General features: G+C 37.7%; 1 protein-coding gene across 2 annotated transcripts in view; it reads right to left on the reverse strand.

Moving 5' to 3' along the window:
• SUGCT (succinyl-CoA:glutarate-CoA transferase) overlaps positions 1-15,235 on the reverse strand; it is a 520,039-nt gene that overhangs the window by 472,897 nt on the left and 31,907 nt on the right. For both annotated transcript variants that reach the window (XM_023751066.1, XM_023751067.1), the window contains 2 exons: positions 4,562-4,653; positions 1,068-1,211 (listed from right to left, as the gene is read on the reverse strand). In XM_023751066.1, coding sequence (XP_023606834.1) covers positions 1,068-1,211; positions 4,562-4,653 — 236 coding nt within the window. The remainder of the gene's footprint in view (positions 1-1,067; positions 1,212-4,561; positions 4,654-15,235) is intronic.

Raw genomic sequence — 15,235 nt, forward strand, 5'->3', positions numbered from 1 at the left:
CTAACAAACACAGGACAGGTACCATAGTAGTACCTATGACTTGATCACTAATAAATAATATACACATTTTCATATCATATTATAGTTATTGCATCTATTTTAAATGTTGTTTATGCTCAATACCTCAAATGACAATAGTTATTGGACTCACTATTAGATCTTGTGGTTTAATGTAAATGGTATAACACATTAATGTATACAGTATGAATTATAAATGATATAGCAAAAATTTGTTTTTACATTGAAATAACTACATTTCAATATAATTGGCTTCCTTTGTACACCTACCTATATCATTTTATATATTTAAAAAAAAATTCTGAGAAAATGTCTACAGACTTCACCAGAATACCCAAAGGGTCCGTAGCACAAAGAAGGTGAAGAAATCTTGGTCAAAATAAGTTACAGAGCTCATCTATACATATAAAAGCCTAAGCGACCGACCAACTGACTGACTGAACAACCGAACGACCAGTTGGTAGGTCACTATGACATGCACTGACCACCAGGGGGCAGATGCTCAATGCAGGAGCTGCCCCTGGTGGTGAGTGTGCTCCCACAGTCAACCTCCCACAGCCAGCAAACCTCCCGCGATCCCTCCCCCAGCCAACCAGCCCTGATAAGCCCCGATAGGGCCAGCTGGCCAACCTCCCACGGTCCCTCCCCGCAGCCAGCCAACCTCCTGTGGCCCCTCCCCCAGCCAACCTTCCACGGCCCCGATCAGCCCCAATCGCCAGCCAGGCCAAGGGACCCCCCAACCGTGCACAAATTCGTGCACCGGGCCTCTAGTGTGACAATAAAATAGAAACACTTATACTCTTGTAATAGATCTATTACAATAAAAACTGTCTCTAAAATCTAGTTTAGTGGCAATGTCTACATACAACAACATTTTTGTGGTTATTTTAATATGACAACAATTAAACACATCAAAACAAAACAGCTTTTTGTTTTTTTTCTGTTTTGTTTTCTATTTTTTCAGATGTGATCACTGTATGTAGTATGAAAAAGCATAAGCCAGATACATGCTTTTACTACATTATCTAAAATGTTATTTGGATTGGTACCTGAGATGACAGTAGGTTACAATCAATGAACAGTCCTTTTCCAGTTTTAGATCTTTGTATCAATCCAGCCATAATGGCTCCATATGCATACAGGCCAGTGGCAAGATCAGTCATGGCCACTCCTGGACGAACTGGATCTCCGTCCTGATTTAAGAGTTGGGTTGAGAAAAACAGAGAAAATTGAGAATTAAAACCATCATATGATTTCTCAAGTATTCTAAGGTCAAATAGAAGAAAAAATTGTATATGCAAACACACACTAAAGAAATACAACAAACTACTATAGATATTTGTTGGTGGTAAGAATACATTTATATTTACTGTATATTTGCTGAATTTCTTGCCCTATCCCCTACCAACCAAAGCCAAACCAAATAAAATAAAATTTGTAAACATGTCTTAAGTTCTTTTTAATATATTTTACCTTGTTTATATTTTACTAAATTTTAATTCTAAATATTGTTAGTAGAATGACTTATTTATTTTTTTATAGTCTCTTAGAAACCGTTTTAAATGTATTTATCTCTTTTAATACATTAACAAAACTCTTTTGTAAGAACAATCTTTGGTGATTTTCCTGTAAAACTAAGGCATAAGAAAAGGAAAATTTTACCCAAGACTTACAATATACAATTACAGTGGAAGGAAAAAGTATAAAATAAAATATTAAGAGTCTTCCCAATTACTCACTTTTCATATTCATTCATGTGTTTCTCCACGGTCATTATTATCAATGTTATTTTCTTATACTCCATCATTCCCCTATTTATCCATGTATTCAAAAACTCATTAAAAGTAAAGCCTGAACATTACTTAGAAAACTACTGAAATCTGAATAAAGTGTGGAGTTTAGTTAATAATTTTGTACCAGTGTTAATTTCTTAGTTTTGATCATTCATTGTATTATGGTTTTGTAGTGTTAATGTTACAAAATGGTGAAGGATATACAGTATGGGGTAATGATGAAGGTTATGAATTAAGAGTATTGGAATCTTCTGTACCATTTTTGTAACTTTTCTGTAAGTATAAAACTTTTAAAAATAAAAATGTTGAAAAGTAAAACCTGAATTATTTCTTCAAAAATAAAATATGACAATTTTGAGATGGCAGAAATCTTATAGTGTTTTTTATTTTTAAAAAATAATAGCAGCTAGTCCAGTCACCAAGCATTTTTCTCCTTAGCCTTATTACTCAACCTAATTACTTATAAAACAACAAAAATGTTAAAACTTTCTTTTTTAAGTAGTTTCATTTTCAAAATAAATAATTATTCTTAAATGTATCTGTGTCTATAAGTCATACATTTATTTCATACTGAGTCATTCATTATACTAATGTAATCTACAGAAAATATTGTTTTTACCTGGGAGCACATTAATTAATGACCTATTTTCTGAAATATGAATTCTTCCACCATTTGCTAACTTCAATACTTTTGGAAAAGTCCTGGCCTTTCTTAGTTTTTTCTCAATTATTCAATGAGGGTAATGATAAAATCTACCTCATTGGTAGATATGAGAATTAAATAACAAAAGATGCATCAAAGCACTTTATGAATATAAAAGGCTACAAAAATGGGACTTTTTAAAAGATTCTTGGTGTGATGCTAGGAGATCCATAAAATAATTTGGCAATAGTTCAGAGGGGGAGAAAGAAGATGAGAACCTCAATTAAGGACAGAGAAAGGAGGATGGATGGATTCAAGAGATACTTAGAAATTTGAATTCTTAGACTTTGATTATTGGCTGAGTAGAGTAGGGATAAAAAATGAAATTAGCCGAAACCGGTTTGGCTCAGTGGATAGAGCGTCGGCCTGTGGACTGAAGGGTCCCAGGTTCGATTCCGGTCAAGGGCATGTACCTGGGTTGTGGGCACATCCCCAGTAGGAGATGTGCAGGAGGCAGCTGGTCGATGTTTCTCTCTCATCGATGTTTCTAACTCTCTATCTCTCTCCCTTCCTCTCTGTAAAGAATCAATAAAATATATTTAAAAAAAATGAAATTAGCCCTGACTGGTTTGGCTCAGTGGATAGAGCGTCGGCCTGCGGACTCAAGGGTCCCAGGTTCGATTCCGGTCAAGGGCATGTACCTTGATTGCGGGTTCATTCCCAGTGGGGAGTGTGCAGGAGGCAGCTGATAGATGTTTCTCTCTCATCGATGTTTCTAGCTCTCTATCCCTCTCCCTTCCTCTCTGTAAAAAAATCAATAAAATATATTTTTTAAAAAAAAGAACTTTAATAAGATAAAGAGAGAGAGATCCATGCTCTATTCTCTCAAGGGATAGAAAGAAAATCAGTGCACTTGAATATTTTAAGGAAAGGCCACACACATTTTTTCTAAGACTGGTGAAAATAAAACAGAGAAGAAGAATACAAAAGACCTTATACTTAAAGTCGCTAAAATCCTAGCGCCTGCTTTAAAATTAATAGAAAGAAGTAGCCGAAACCGGTTTGGCTCATTGGATAGAGCGTCGGCCTGCGGACTGAAGGGTCCCGGGGTCGATTCCGGTCAAGGGCATGTACCTGGGTTGCGGGCACATCCCCAGTGGGAGATGTGCAGGAGGCAGCTGGTCGATGTTTCTCTCTCATCGATGTTTCTGACTCTCTATCTCTCTCCCTTCCTCTCTGTAAAAAATCAATAAAATATATTTTTAAAAAAATAGAAAGAAGTAGACGGTAAAAAAAAAGAAGAAGACAAAGGCACTCTGCCTATTTATCCTAACACCACAGCAATACTTTCTGAAGAATTAACTGAAGCAAGTAATTCAGGGAAGAAACACCTACTAGAAACAGTTTTTTAAGACAATCTATTTTGTTTGGGAAATGAATGTCTTTTAGTATTTCTACTTACTAGGCTTTCACACCTATTTTTAACTTTAATTACTTTCTTATTATTTTCCCCAAGTGTGCATTTTCTAAGAGTCTGCTCTAACCAAGCACATTTTGGCCACCTATATACCTTTTAGGAACTTCCCTACCTGTCATCAATGAAGAAGGATTACTATGAAATCAAATAACTTTTTCACTGTCAGAATCTAATGCACATAACAATCAGACACAACTACTCCTGAAGATTATTAATAAGTTTTAAAATAAATAACAACTTACATTATTCCAGAGGGGAAAAGAAACCCTCCACTATGTACACATGCCAAGTGAAGGCATTCTGCAGAAATGGACATCTGTGCACCAGTGTAGCCAGCCATTCTACTTCACAGAAATACTATTCCTAAATTGCATGAAGGTGCTTATGTTGAACTTGAAGGACATAATGCATATGCAACATGTGTTTACACTCTATTGCTTCTTGCTAAAAAGAGTGTTATTTTCTATGAGGCCATATTCACATCTAGGGCATATAGATAATTTTAGTAAGTCATTCGCTTTCCTTGGATTCTTTCTAAAATTAACTCAAGTTTAACGGGTTAGTAAAGACTGAAAATCCTTTTGGAACACCTGGTGAAAAATTATGAATAATCTTAAGAAGGATACCTACCTCAGGCCCTGTGATGTGCATCAGACCAGAGACAGCGGAGGCCACAGCATCATAACCAGCCCGCTGAGACAGTGGACCTGTCTGGCCGTACCCTAACACAATGAGAACAGACACATTCAGCACCGTGTAAGGAGAGCAGTAGTACAATGGTGTGTTTAAAACCATTTGTATGCAGAAATCCTGCAACATTCTGTTACTATTACCATCAACACAATCCCTTGAAGAAGGTAGTAAACATTAATTATGGTGTTGTACCCCAGAAGGTAGCAAACCGGTGACGAATGTTTTAGTCAAGTCTAGTCTGAAGAGTGTTTTCAAATCTTTTTATTGTTTAGAACATTTAAAAATCAGAAGTTAGCACAAAAAAATAAAAATTTCTGGCATTGCCAGAAACCAATTCCAGCATGTTCAGCAGGGCTGAATCATCTGGAGTGGCAAGGGCATTTCCCCAAACCTGAATAGGACGCATTAAATTGATTTCTTGGCTGCCAGACAGCTAAAGGGCATCTTAATCTACATGTTATTGCCTCCTACTGGCCAAACACCTGAACAGCCGTAGGCTAATTCCCCCATTCTGACAATGGACTCTGTACCAAACCCTGACCCTTTGAAATGTATATCTCTGCCCCTCCTCAGGACAAGTTGTGTTAATAAAGAGCATGGGGTCCTGGGACGAGGAAACCTTAGAATTTAGAACTTAGATCTTAGTTTCCTTTAAGCCAGCGGTTCTCAACCTGTGGGTCGCGACCCCTTTGGGGGTCGAACGACCCTTTCACAGGGGTCGCCTAAGACCATCGGAAAACACATATATAATTACATATTGTTTTTGTGATTAATCACTATGCTTTAATTATGTTCAATTTGTAACAATGAAATTGGGGGTCACCACAACATGAGGAACTGTACTAAAGGGTCGCGGCACTAGGAAGGTTGAGAACCACTGCTTTAAGCTAAGCTCCTCTGACCCCCAAATGCCTTTCAAAATTATCTTTCGTTTCTGGACTCCTATTTAATCTACGCACAGCCTTCTCCAGATTGCTGAACCCTTCTTAATTCTGGAACAAGAACCCCTGCAGGCATTTTTTGAAAAATCAGAAAATAAAAACTAGGCCCACGTTCTCACATGGCAACAATAAGAGTTAAATAATAGCTCTTCCCTTTTACACAGGGCATAAATTCTCCAATTTGCCAGTCTCCACCACCACTCACTCCTTTATGCCTCAGCCTGTTTCATTCATTTAACTTACCTTCCAGACTCCAACAGGTATTTGCTATTTTTGTTCTATACAAAACAATATACAAAGTGGGGGAAAAAATGTCTCCCTAGGTTCTGTTTGCATATTATCTCAAGTATATAAAAAATATATAAATAATTAAAAACCTGAGCATGAATAAAATAACATCTCCTAACAGTGATTTTTATGTTACAAAGAGACAGAAAAGGTATCACTTTTTTTTTTTTTGCCATCAACTAAAACACAAAAAATGTTTTATCCTGCTCTCCTCAGTCCTGGTGCTTACTGTGGAATAATAAAGGTTATATTAGGAGCTACATGAATCTGTTTCCAAATCCCATGTGTCCATCAGAAAGTGGCCAGATGAAGAACCTTTCATAGCCATCAGCTCTTGGCTGAAATTCCTTGCATATTCTACTTCAGAAAGATCAGGAAAGAAGTGTCTCGAGGTCGTTGCTTGCTTCTCTAGCCTCCTGGAACACGCTCCCTCTTTCATTCCTTACACCCACATAACTCTCTCCCTCGCATCCTCCAAGTCAGCACTCAAACAATTTCTTACCAAAGGGACCTTCCCTAGCGAACTTTAATGAAAGAACACTCTTACTTCTCACTCTTTATCACCCTTACCTGATTATATTTGTCTTGATAACCCTTATCACCACAAGATATATAACATATTTTTTATTGATTTATTTTGTCTCCTCCCTACTAAAATGTATATACTCCAAGGATTTTTTCTATTCAACTCACTGTTGTATGCCCAGCATCTAGAATAGAATCCAATAACACTTATTGCATGAATGAATGAATGACTGCTGGTTATATAAAAGATATTATTTCCAAAACACAAATAATCCATAAAAAGTAAATTAATAAAGAAAACAACAAGGGGTTTTTCTATTTTGTTTTGTTTTGTTTTGTAATTGACCAAAATGGCAACATAGAAGGCCGTTTTCCTTCTCTCCTGGATACACTGAATGTACAGCTACACGTGGAGCTTCACTCTGAGAGAAATCCACAAACGAGTTGAATGATTCCTAAATATTGGACAGGAGAGAATACCCACATCGAAATTGGCAGGAAAGGCTGAGACGTACTCTTGTCATAAGTCCCACTCTAAGCACAGTTATAAACAATTAGGATGGAACCCCGAACTCCCAGCTTCTCCCTGAGGAGCAAAGTGTTTCAACAGCACAGTAAATGCCCCAATTTTTAAATTCCCACCTGAGGGGTGGGCCCCCAAACAAGTAGCTCTGATAGCTAGCAGAGTTCAGGCCCACAGACCTGTAGCAAGCAAAGAAGTTGTTGATGCACAGGAACCCTAACCGCAGCTACCCCTGCAGGGCTCAGAACAGACGGAGCAGGCAAAAAACATCTGCCTCCTGGTCTCCTTCCCTCGAAAGAGTGGACCTGCATACTTTATAAGATGCTACCTGAGGGCCTAGTAATTAATACACTTGTAGAGGCTGACTGTGGTCCCACCTGGAACCAGAAAGAACCAGTGGGCACATCCCCCACTTTCTCCCTCCAGCTAACTCCAACAATAAAACCAACTCACCAGACTCCCTGGAAGGAACTTCTACTAGTATACTTGTCTCATGCCCCAACTTTTGCAGCTACTTCTTCAGGGATGGGCCCCTGGATCACCTGGCTAGACTGCCAGCCAAGCTTTCATGGGTCCCACAGGACTGTAGTAAGAAAACAGGCAGGGTTTTTTAAAGGCTAAGGAGCACCCCCCACAGCTACACGCCCAGGCTCAATGCAGAAGGGTTGCAAGCTTTCACAGTTGTTGCCTGGGGCCCAGCTTCTAATCAGCCTGCATCTAGGTGCTGACAGCAACCATTCCCTTTGGGACATTAACGGGTCTTCTCACACCCTCAACTACTGAGAGGCAACAAAGAGAGTGTCTTGGGCAATTACACAGGCTTCAGAGGCACCCAGGAGCTCAGGCTGGGCTCATCCATAAGATTCATCTCCTACACAAGATCAGTCTGTAAAGACTGAAAGAGGTAGCTGTTTTAGCCAATATGTGAAAACCAACACAGAAAGTCAAGGAAGATGAAGAAACAAGGCAAAAACATACAATAGATACACAGAAGATAAAGAGACAGAAATCTAAACATACAACTACAGAAAATCATCAAATCACAAAGAAAAAAATGGAGAAATTACAAAACAACCAGAAAACAATTAAAATGATAATAGTAAGTCCATAATTACTATCAATAATCACTTTAAATGTAAATGAACGAAATTCTCCCATCAAGACACTGAATATCTGAATGGATAAAACAAACAAGACCCAACTACATGCTTCCTACAAGAAACTCACTTTAGCTTTAAGGACACAGATTGAAAGTGAAGTGATAAAAAATATATATTCCATGCAAATGGCAACCAAAACAAAGCAGGGGTAGCTATACTTATCAGATAAAATATACTTTAAGACAAAGATGGTCATTATATAATAATAAAGGGGTCAATCTAACAAGAAGGCATAACATTTATAACTTTTTAAGCACACAACATAGAAGCATATAAATATATCAAACAAGTATTAACAGACATGCAGGGGAAAATACAGCAATACAATAATAGTAGGGGACTATAATATCCCACTTTCAATAATGGCTAGATAATCCAAGACATAAAATCAATAAGAAAATATTGCTGTCAAACCTCAGAGGGAAGGCAGGAGAGGGTGGGCAGGTGGGAAGAAATGAACCAATGAACTTGTATGCATATAAGCATAACCAATGGACACAGACAATAGGGGGGTGAAGGCCTGGGCTGGGAGAGGTCAATGCGGGGAAAGGGGGACATATGTAATACTTTCAACAATAAAGAATTAATTTTTAAAAAAGAAAAGAAAATACTGGACTTAAACTACACATTTAACCAGATGTATCAATACTTTTTAAACTCTTGCAAAAAATAGATAAGAAAGGACATAAATGATAAAGGATAAAAATCATACCCTGGCCGGTGTGCTAAGTGGTTAGAGCATTGGCCCATGCACTGAAGGGTCTCAAGTTCTATTCCTGGTCAAGGGAATGTACCTGGGCTGCAGGATCAATCCCTAGCCCCAGTTAAGGCACATATTTGAGGCAACCAATCAATGTTTCTCTATTTCTCTCTCTCTTTCCCTCCCTCTCTCCCTCCCTCCTCCCTTCCACTCTCTAAAAAATTCAATGGGAAAAAATGTACTTGGTGCCCTAGCTGGTTTGGCTCAGTGAATAGAGCATCGGCCTGGGGACTGAAATGAGTGTCAAGCTTAAGGAGTGAATTTATATTCCAGGACAGCTAGTTCACAGCTGTAAAGGGCACCCTAGACCATGCTTCCAGCCTTGAAGCCCTGGTATCCCCAGCATAAAACAGGCCTCCAGGAGCAGAGAGAAACTCCACCATAAGGCAGGAACACTGTGTGTGTGTGTGTGTGTGTGTGTGTGTGTGTGTGCTCTTTAAAACCTGTTATCCCAACAGTAAGGCAAGAGACGGAACTAACGGTCAGTCCACTCCAGGTAGGGAAATCAGGTGCTCAGGCTTCTGGCCAGGAGCCCAACCCATCAAATGAGACAAACAGAAGCCCTCACCATCACAACTCTGAATGGACTCTTCCAAACAAAGCCTGCAGGAAAACACACCCAGAAAACACATGGCTTGCTATAAGTAAAAGTGCACTGCAGTGCTTGCCTTACGATGCAAGTTCTAACTTCCAAATATTTCTATTAAAGAGAAAAATAAGCAGTTACTCTTGTGGAGGCAGGGAGTATGGCATGAAGAATAAGAGGATGAGTTTTAGGAATGAAAACATTTGGATTCAAATTATAGCTCTGCCAACGACTATATTTTTGACAATTCCTTTAACCTCCCTGAGCCTCTGTGTCCACAATAGTCACATTTATCTCATAGATTTATTACGAGAATTCAATTTGATAAGACAGTATAAACAAAATACATTTTACTATACTTAGCTAATAAATTTTCATTGATTAATATGCTAATAATATAGTAGCTTGCCCTTTCCACAAAATATTGAGAAAAACAAAAACTGCCTTGAGGTACGATGAAATGATAAGAATAAATAGTCTAAGTGTTGTTGTAATTATGTTGTTTAATAACCCATTAAAATGGAAAGTTTTTGTACTCGTTCATTTTAGAGAAGAAGATAATAATAATAAAATATATTTACATATTTTTGTAGTATGAATCAAAAATTATTCTACCTTTTCGCATTATACTTACTTTAACTACCAGTACTATCAACATATATTTATGACAAGAAATAGAAAATTTTAAAGCAGAGTACTGACATTATCAAAATGGTAGTTTGCAAAGATTACTCTGTTGGCAATGTGAGGACTGAATTATTTATTAATAATTTAATAAAGAGCTGAAAAAATGGTAAGCATGGGAGCCAGACAGTTCTTTTTAATTGTAAACTTTATAATTCCAAAAACAACTATAATCAAAATTAAAGAGAAAAAATTTAAGCATGTCAGTTCTATTTTATAATCAAGTAAGAAGATAAGGAAAACGAAAGAGGTTATGAAAATCAGAGAGAAACACCTCTCCCTCTCCCCTCTAGCCTCTCCCCTCCTATATGTCCCTCTCCCCTCTTCCCTCTCCCTTTCCCTCTCCTTCTCCCTCTCCCTCTCCCTCTCCCTCTCCCTTCTCCTTCCCTAACCCCTTCTCTCTCTCCTCTCTCTTGTCTCTTCCTTATTGATTCTCCTCTCTCTCTCTCTCTCTCTCTCTCTCTCTCTCTCTCTCTCTCTCTCCTCCCTCCCCAACCCCATTCCAATCCCTCAGGTGCTCACATTCATTTTAAGGAGCAACCTCGCCATCTTGTGGTTTTTCTGAACATTTAATACAGAGCAAAACTTGCATTTCCGACTTTATAAGTAAAAATGCAAAGGAAGGAAGCTAAAGGGAAAAGATATTTTATCTTTTTTTAATATATCTTTATTAATTTCAGAGAGAAAGGAGAGATAGAAACATCAATGATGAAAGAGAATCATTGATTGGCTGCCTCCTATATGCCCCACACTGAGGATCAAGCCCACAACCTGGGCATGTGCCCTGACCAGGAATCAAACCATGACCTCCTGGTTCATAGGTTGATGCTCAACCACTGAGCCATGCCAGCCAGGCAAAGATATTTTATCTTTTCATTTGCCTGAACACCAATGATCTGGCCTGCCCACTTCTGGTTCACTCATTTTTCTTGTATCTACCTGGGTTGTCTCCTTAACTTATCAGCTCTTAAAAAGCAGACGCTTCACTGGTGTTTTTGTTTTCTGTACCACCTATGACACCTCCTCCCACAGCTCTCAATACTCTGCCTATCATAGGTTAATCTTTTAGAGGTCAAAGGTCCCTCTGACAAACTGGTAAGAAGGTATAAATTCTTCCTAGAAAAAAAGTAATTGAACATATGCTTACACTCCTAGAACCCCATTCCTGAACCCATAGCTAAAAAACTGGTTAAAGACCCTCAGTTGGTAATCACTGCTTGTTTTCTATCTGCTCCAGGCCCACAGCACCTAGATTATCAGCACAATTCTCCTGCGGGGGATCAATTCAAGGACACCTTTGAGACTTCCATGCAACTAGGAGCTTCAGAATGGGGCTTCGGCCCAAAAATAGGAGAACAAAATAAGTAAGGTTCCATCTAGAGTCCCAGTGATGGCGAACCTTTTGAGCTCGGCGTATCAGCATTTTGAAAAACCCTAACTTAACTCTGGTGCCGTGTCACATATAGAAATTTTTTGATATTTGAAACCATAGTAAAACAAAGACTTATATTTTTGATATTTATTTTATATATTTAAATGCCATTTAACAAAGAAAAATCAACCAAAAAAATGAGTTCGCGTGTCACCTCTGACACGTGTGTCATAGGTTCGCCATCACTGATCTAGACTATTTCATTAGCCTCCTGCTTCTTCCTCATACTTGCCTCTTCTGATCACAGTGATCTTCCTAAAACGTAAATCAGAGTGCACTACTTTCCTGCCTAAAGCTTTCTAGGGGCTTTTCCAAGTCACCTAGAGTAAATCTGAACTGCTTATCCCTGGCTTAGAGAGTCCTTCATGACTTATCCCAACAGCTTATCCCTTCCTGAAGCATTTGCACCACCTAGAATGTGTTTTTTTTTCTTCTACTCTTCACATGGCTGGCTACTACTGATCTTAAATATATCATCCACAAAGAGGCCTTCCCTGCCCGCCCAATCGAAAATAAACTCCTAGGAACTCTCTGACATTTTATCATATTTTCATTCTCTCTACAGCACTTATCACTCTCTGATACATTATATATATATATATATATATATATATATTTGGTGAGGGATTACGAATTTATTCAATCATCTGCACACCAGGTGGCTGGGCCTAGATGGCTCCAGCCTGATATTTTTTATTTTTTGATGAACAACTGCCTCTCCTTTAGAAGGCAAGCACCATGAGAGCTGTGACAAGTGTCTGTTCTCTGCCATATCTTTTCAGCACCTACAATGTCTACGGGTATCTCAGTAAATGTGTGAATAAATAAATGTGAATAAATGAGTTTAGGAAATAGAAATAACACTTATCTTACTTAATACTTACCTAACTTAACACTTATTCTTTGGCTAAAAGGCAAAGATTAAACTGTACTTCCTCCAGTAATACCTGGAATAACCTGTTTAGGGTAGAGGACAGAGTAAGAAGGTCCAGACAACTACATTTCCCAGGTTCAACTGTTCACATTCCCTAGTAGACCATATCTGGTCCCCTCTCTTTTCATTCTCTGTGCATCTCATCCATACCAGGGCCCAAACAAGATATTAGAAGCACTCATATCTAGAATGATAACAATATTTATTGAGTTATCATGTATTAGCACTCTATTAAATGTTTGTCCACTAGATCATTTAATTCGCACAACAACCCTATGAGTTAGGTACCATTATCCCTTTTTTCAATTATAAAAGCTGAGTCTTAGAAGGTTAAGTGCCCTGTCTAAGGTCACACTAATAGGAAGTAGCAGGACTAGGATTTTAATTCAAGTCTGGGCCCTTAAACATAAAAATGTTTTTTTGTGCATGTGTGGATGTCTCCACCAAAAGTCCAAGGTAGCTCAAATTGAAGATGCCCCAAACAGACTCATATGCCACCTCAGTCACACTCACATGCCACCAACCCAGACCAGTCGTTTTCTACATTTACTGTTTTACTGAATGAAACATCACCCACACATCTGCAAAAATCCAAAATCCTAAGAGTCATCCTGGACAGTTTTCCTTCAGTTTGTGTCCATAACCAATTAATCACTAATTCATTATTATTGACCTGCCAAATAACTCACAAATCGATTTAAAACATTATGCCCTTTTATAGCTTACTACCTGGTCCCTCACCTCAGTTTATTCTTCACATGGCTATAAATGCCTTTTGAATATGTAATTCTGATCAAGTCATTTCCGTTATTAAATTTTTATTAAATTGCCTACAGGATAAAATAATAATTTCTTAGTATGACACACTGAGTCATTTGTACCTGGCCCCTCACCACTCCATATGTCATCTCCTGCCACTCCTCTAAAACAACTCACACTTAGTTAACTGTTCTCCACATATACAAGGCTCTTTCATTCCTCTGGGCCTCTGTACACTCCATTTTACTTATCACCCTCACTGCTGGTCTGTCTTGTAAACAAAGAACTCTTAAAATAAAGACCTAGTCGATAATGGGCTCTTAAGAACAAGAAAGGAGGTTTCAAGAAGACTAGGACCTATCTTGGTAATAAATTAAAAAACAAAGCAGGCATGTCTGAAGTTAATATCATGGCTATTAGCCGATATCAACATATCAGCAGCTACAGAAACTCCAACAATATATTTTTACATAAAAGGAGAACAGAAGGCAATAAAATATTTGACAACAAAGAATAGAATCTTTCAAAATGTATACAAGTATCTGGATTCTGTTTCTGCTCATTTTCTGGTATATAGATTATTTCTGAATTAAAATGATAAATTATGGACTCATGATACATTTAATTTTTTAAATATATTTATTTTCTTATCTGTCTACTGAAAAGACCTAGAAGCAAAGACTAACCCAATAGCAATGAACATCTCTAATATCCAGATTGTGGTCTCTAAATACCATTTCCCACTAAAAGGAATTAGGGGGGGATAGGAGGGACTTAGGGGTCAATGGGGGGAAAGGGGGACATATGTAATACTTTCAACAATAAAAAAATTATTAAAAATAATAATAATAAAATAAAATTAACCCCCCCCCAAAAAAAAGAAAGGAATTAAGATTCCTTTGGGAAATAGTTGATTCCAGGATGGGGCAGGAAATGTACAAAGTACACCTAGAATATCTTGTTATACCAATAATCAAAGACTATTGATCATCAAAAGGATGCAGAAGCCATCTTAAAAAGGCCCCTACTGACCAAAGATGAAATAGTTTGAGTATCAATAAGGACAATAGCTTCAATGGACTGAAACACATCAAATTTGTTAAAATTTGTGAGTTTATAATGATTTTTTTAAATCATCAGTCACCCTTGGAGGATACTAGGGAATAAATTCATTATCATGACAATTGGTAAATGGAATGAATTTACATCTATCCTGCCTTTATTAAATGAACTATACTTCAGGGTAATCAAATAGTTGATGAGGAGAAGATTCCCTTTATAGAAATTTTCCAACCAATATATGAAGAAGGAATGGCAGAAGTAGGATAGCTTCATTTTGTAGCTCCTAATGAATAGATCTAGGCAATCATCATCAACGGCTGTTAACACCACAAAACATCAACAGCTAGACCTTATGTTCCTCCTGCTGTTATTAGAAACTTCCATCTATGAAATATTCTTGACCCCAAAAAAGTTTAAATCTGAGCAAGCCCACAAATGTGTCAATTTATAAAGAACAATAAAAAGTTAAACAACATGGGAATGTAAACAGCAAAATTCAAAATTCCCAACAAATAAACTGTAAGAAAAAAAGAGATTGAGGAGGAACTAAAAATTAAAGATTTAAGAAACATGTCAATCAATTGTAATAATTGGATTTTTAATTTAGATCCCAATTCAAATTAACAAATTGTAAAAAGAATGAGCAAGAGAAGTGGGAAAATCTGAAAACCAACTACATATTTCATAATGTTAACAAATTATAGTTATTTTTTATTTTTCATGTGATAACACTTGGAGTGCGGGTGAATTTCCCGCCAAAATATAAGATGGCTCTGTCTTTTGGTTTTGTTCCATCCACCAAAAGGGTGGATTACAAACAAATATTTGGTAATACGCAGTTACAATCGGCCCGAGTTTACACGTTTCCCGCACTCCACCGCAAATCTATATGAACCGAGTTAAAGACGGCTCCCGCGGAGTACGCGCAATTCACGCGAGCCGACTTAACTCGTTTCC

Source organism: Myotis lucifugus, unplaced genomic scaffold (assembly GCF_000147115.1).
Source record: "Myotis lucifugus unplaced genomic scaffold, Myoluc2.0 scaffold_18, whole genome shotgun sequence".
NCBI lineage: Eukaryota > Metazoa > Chordata > Mammalia > Chiroptera > Vespertilionidae > Myotis > Myotis lucifugus.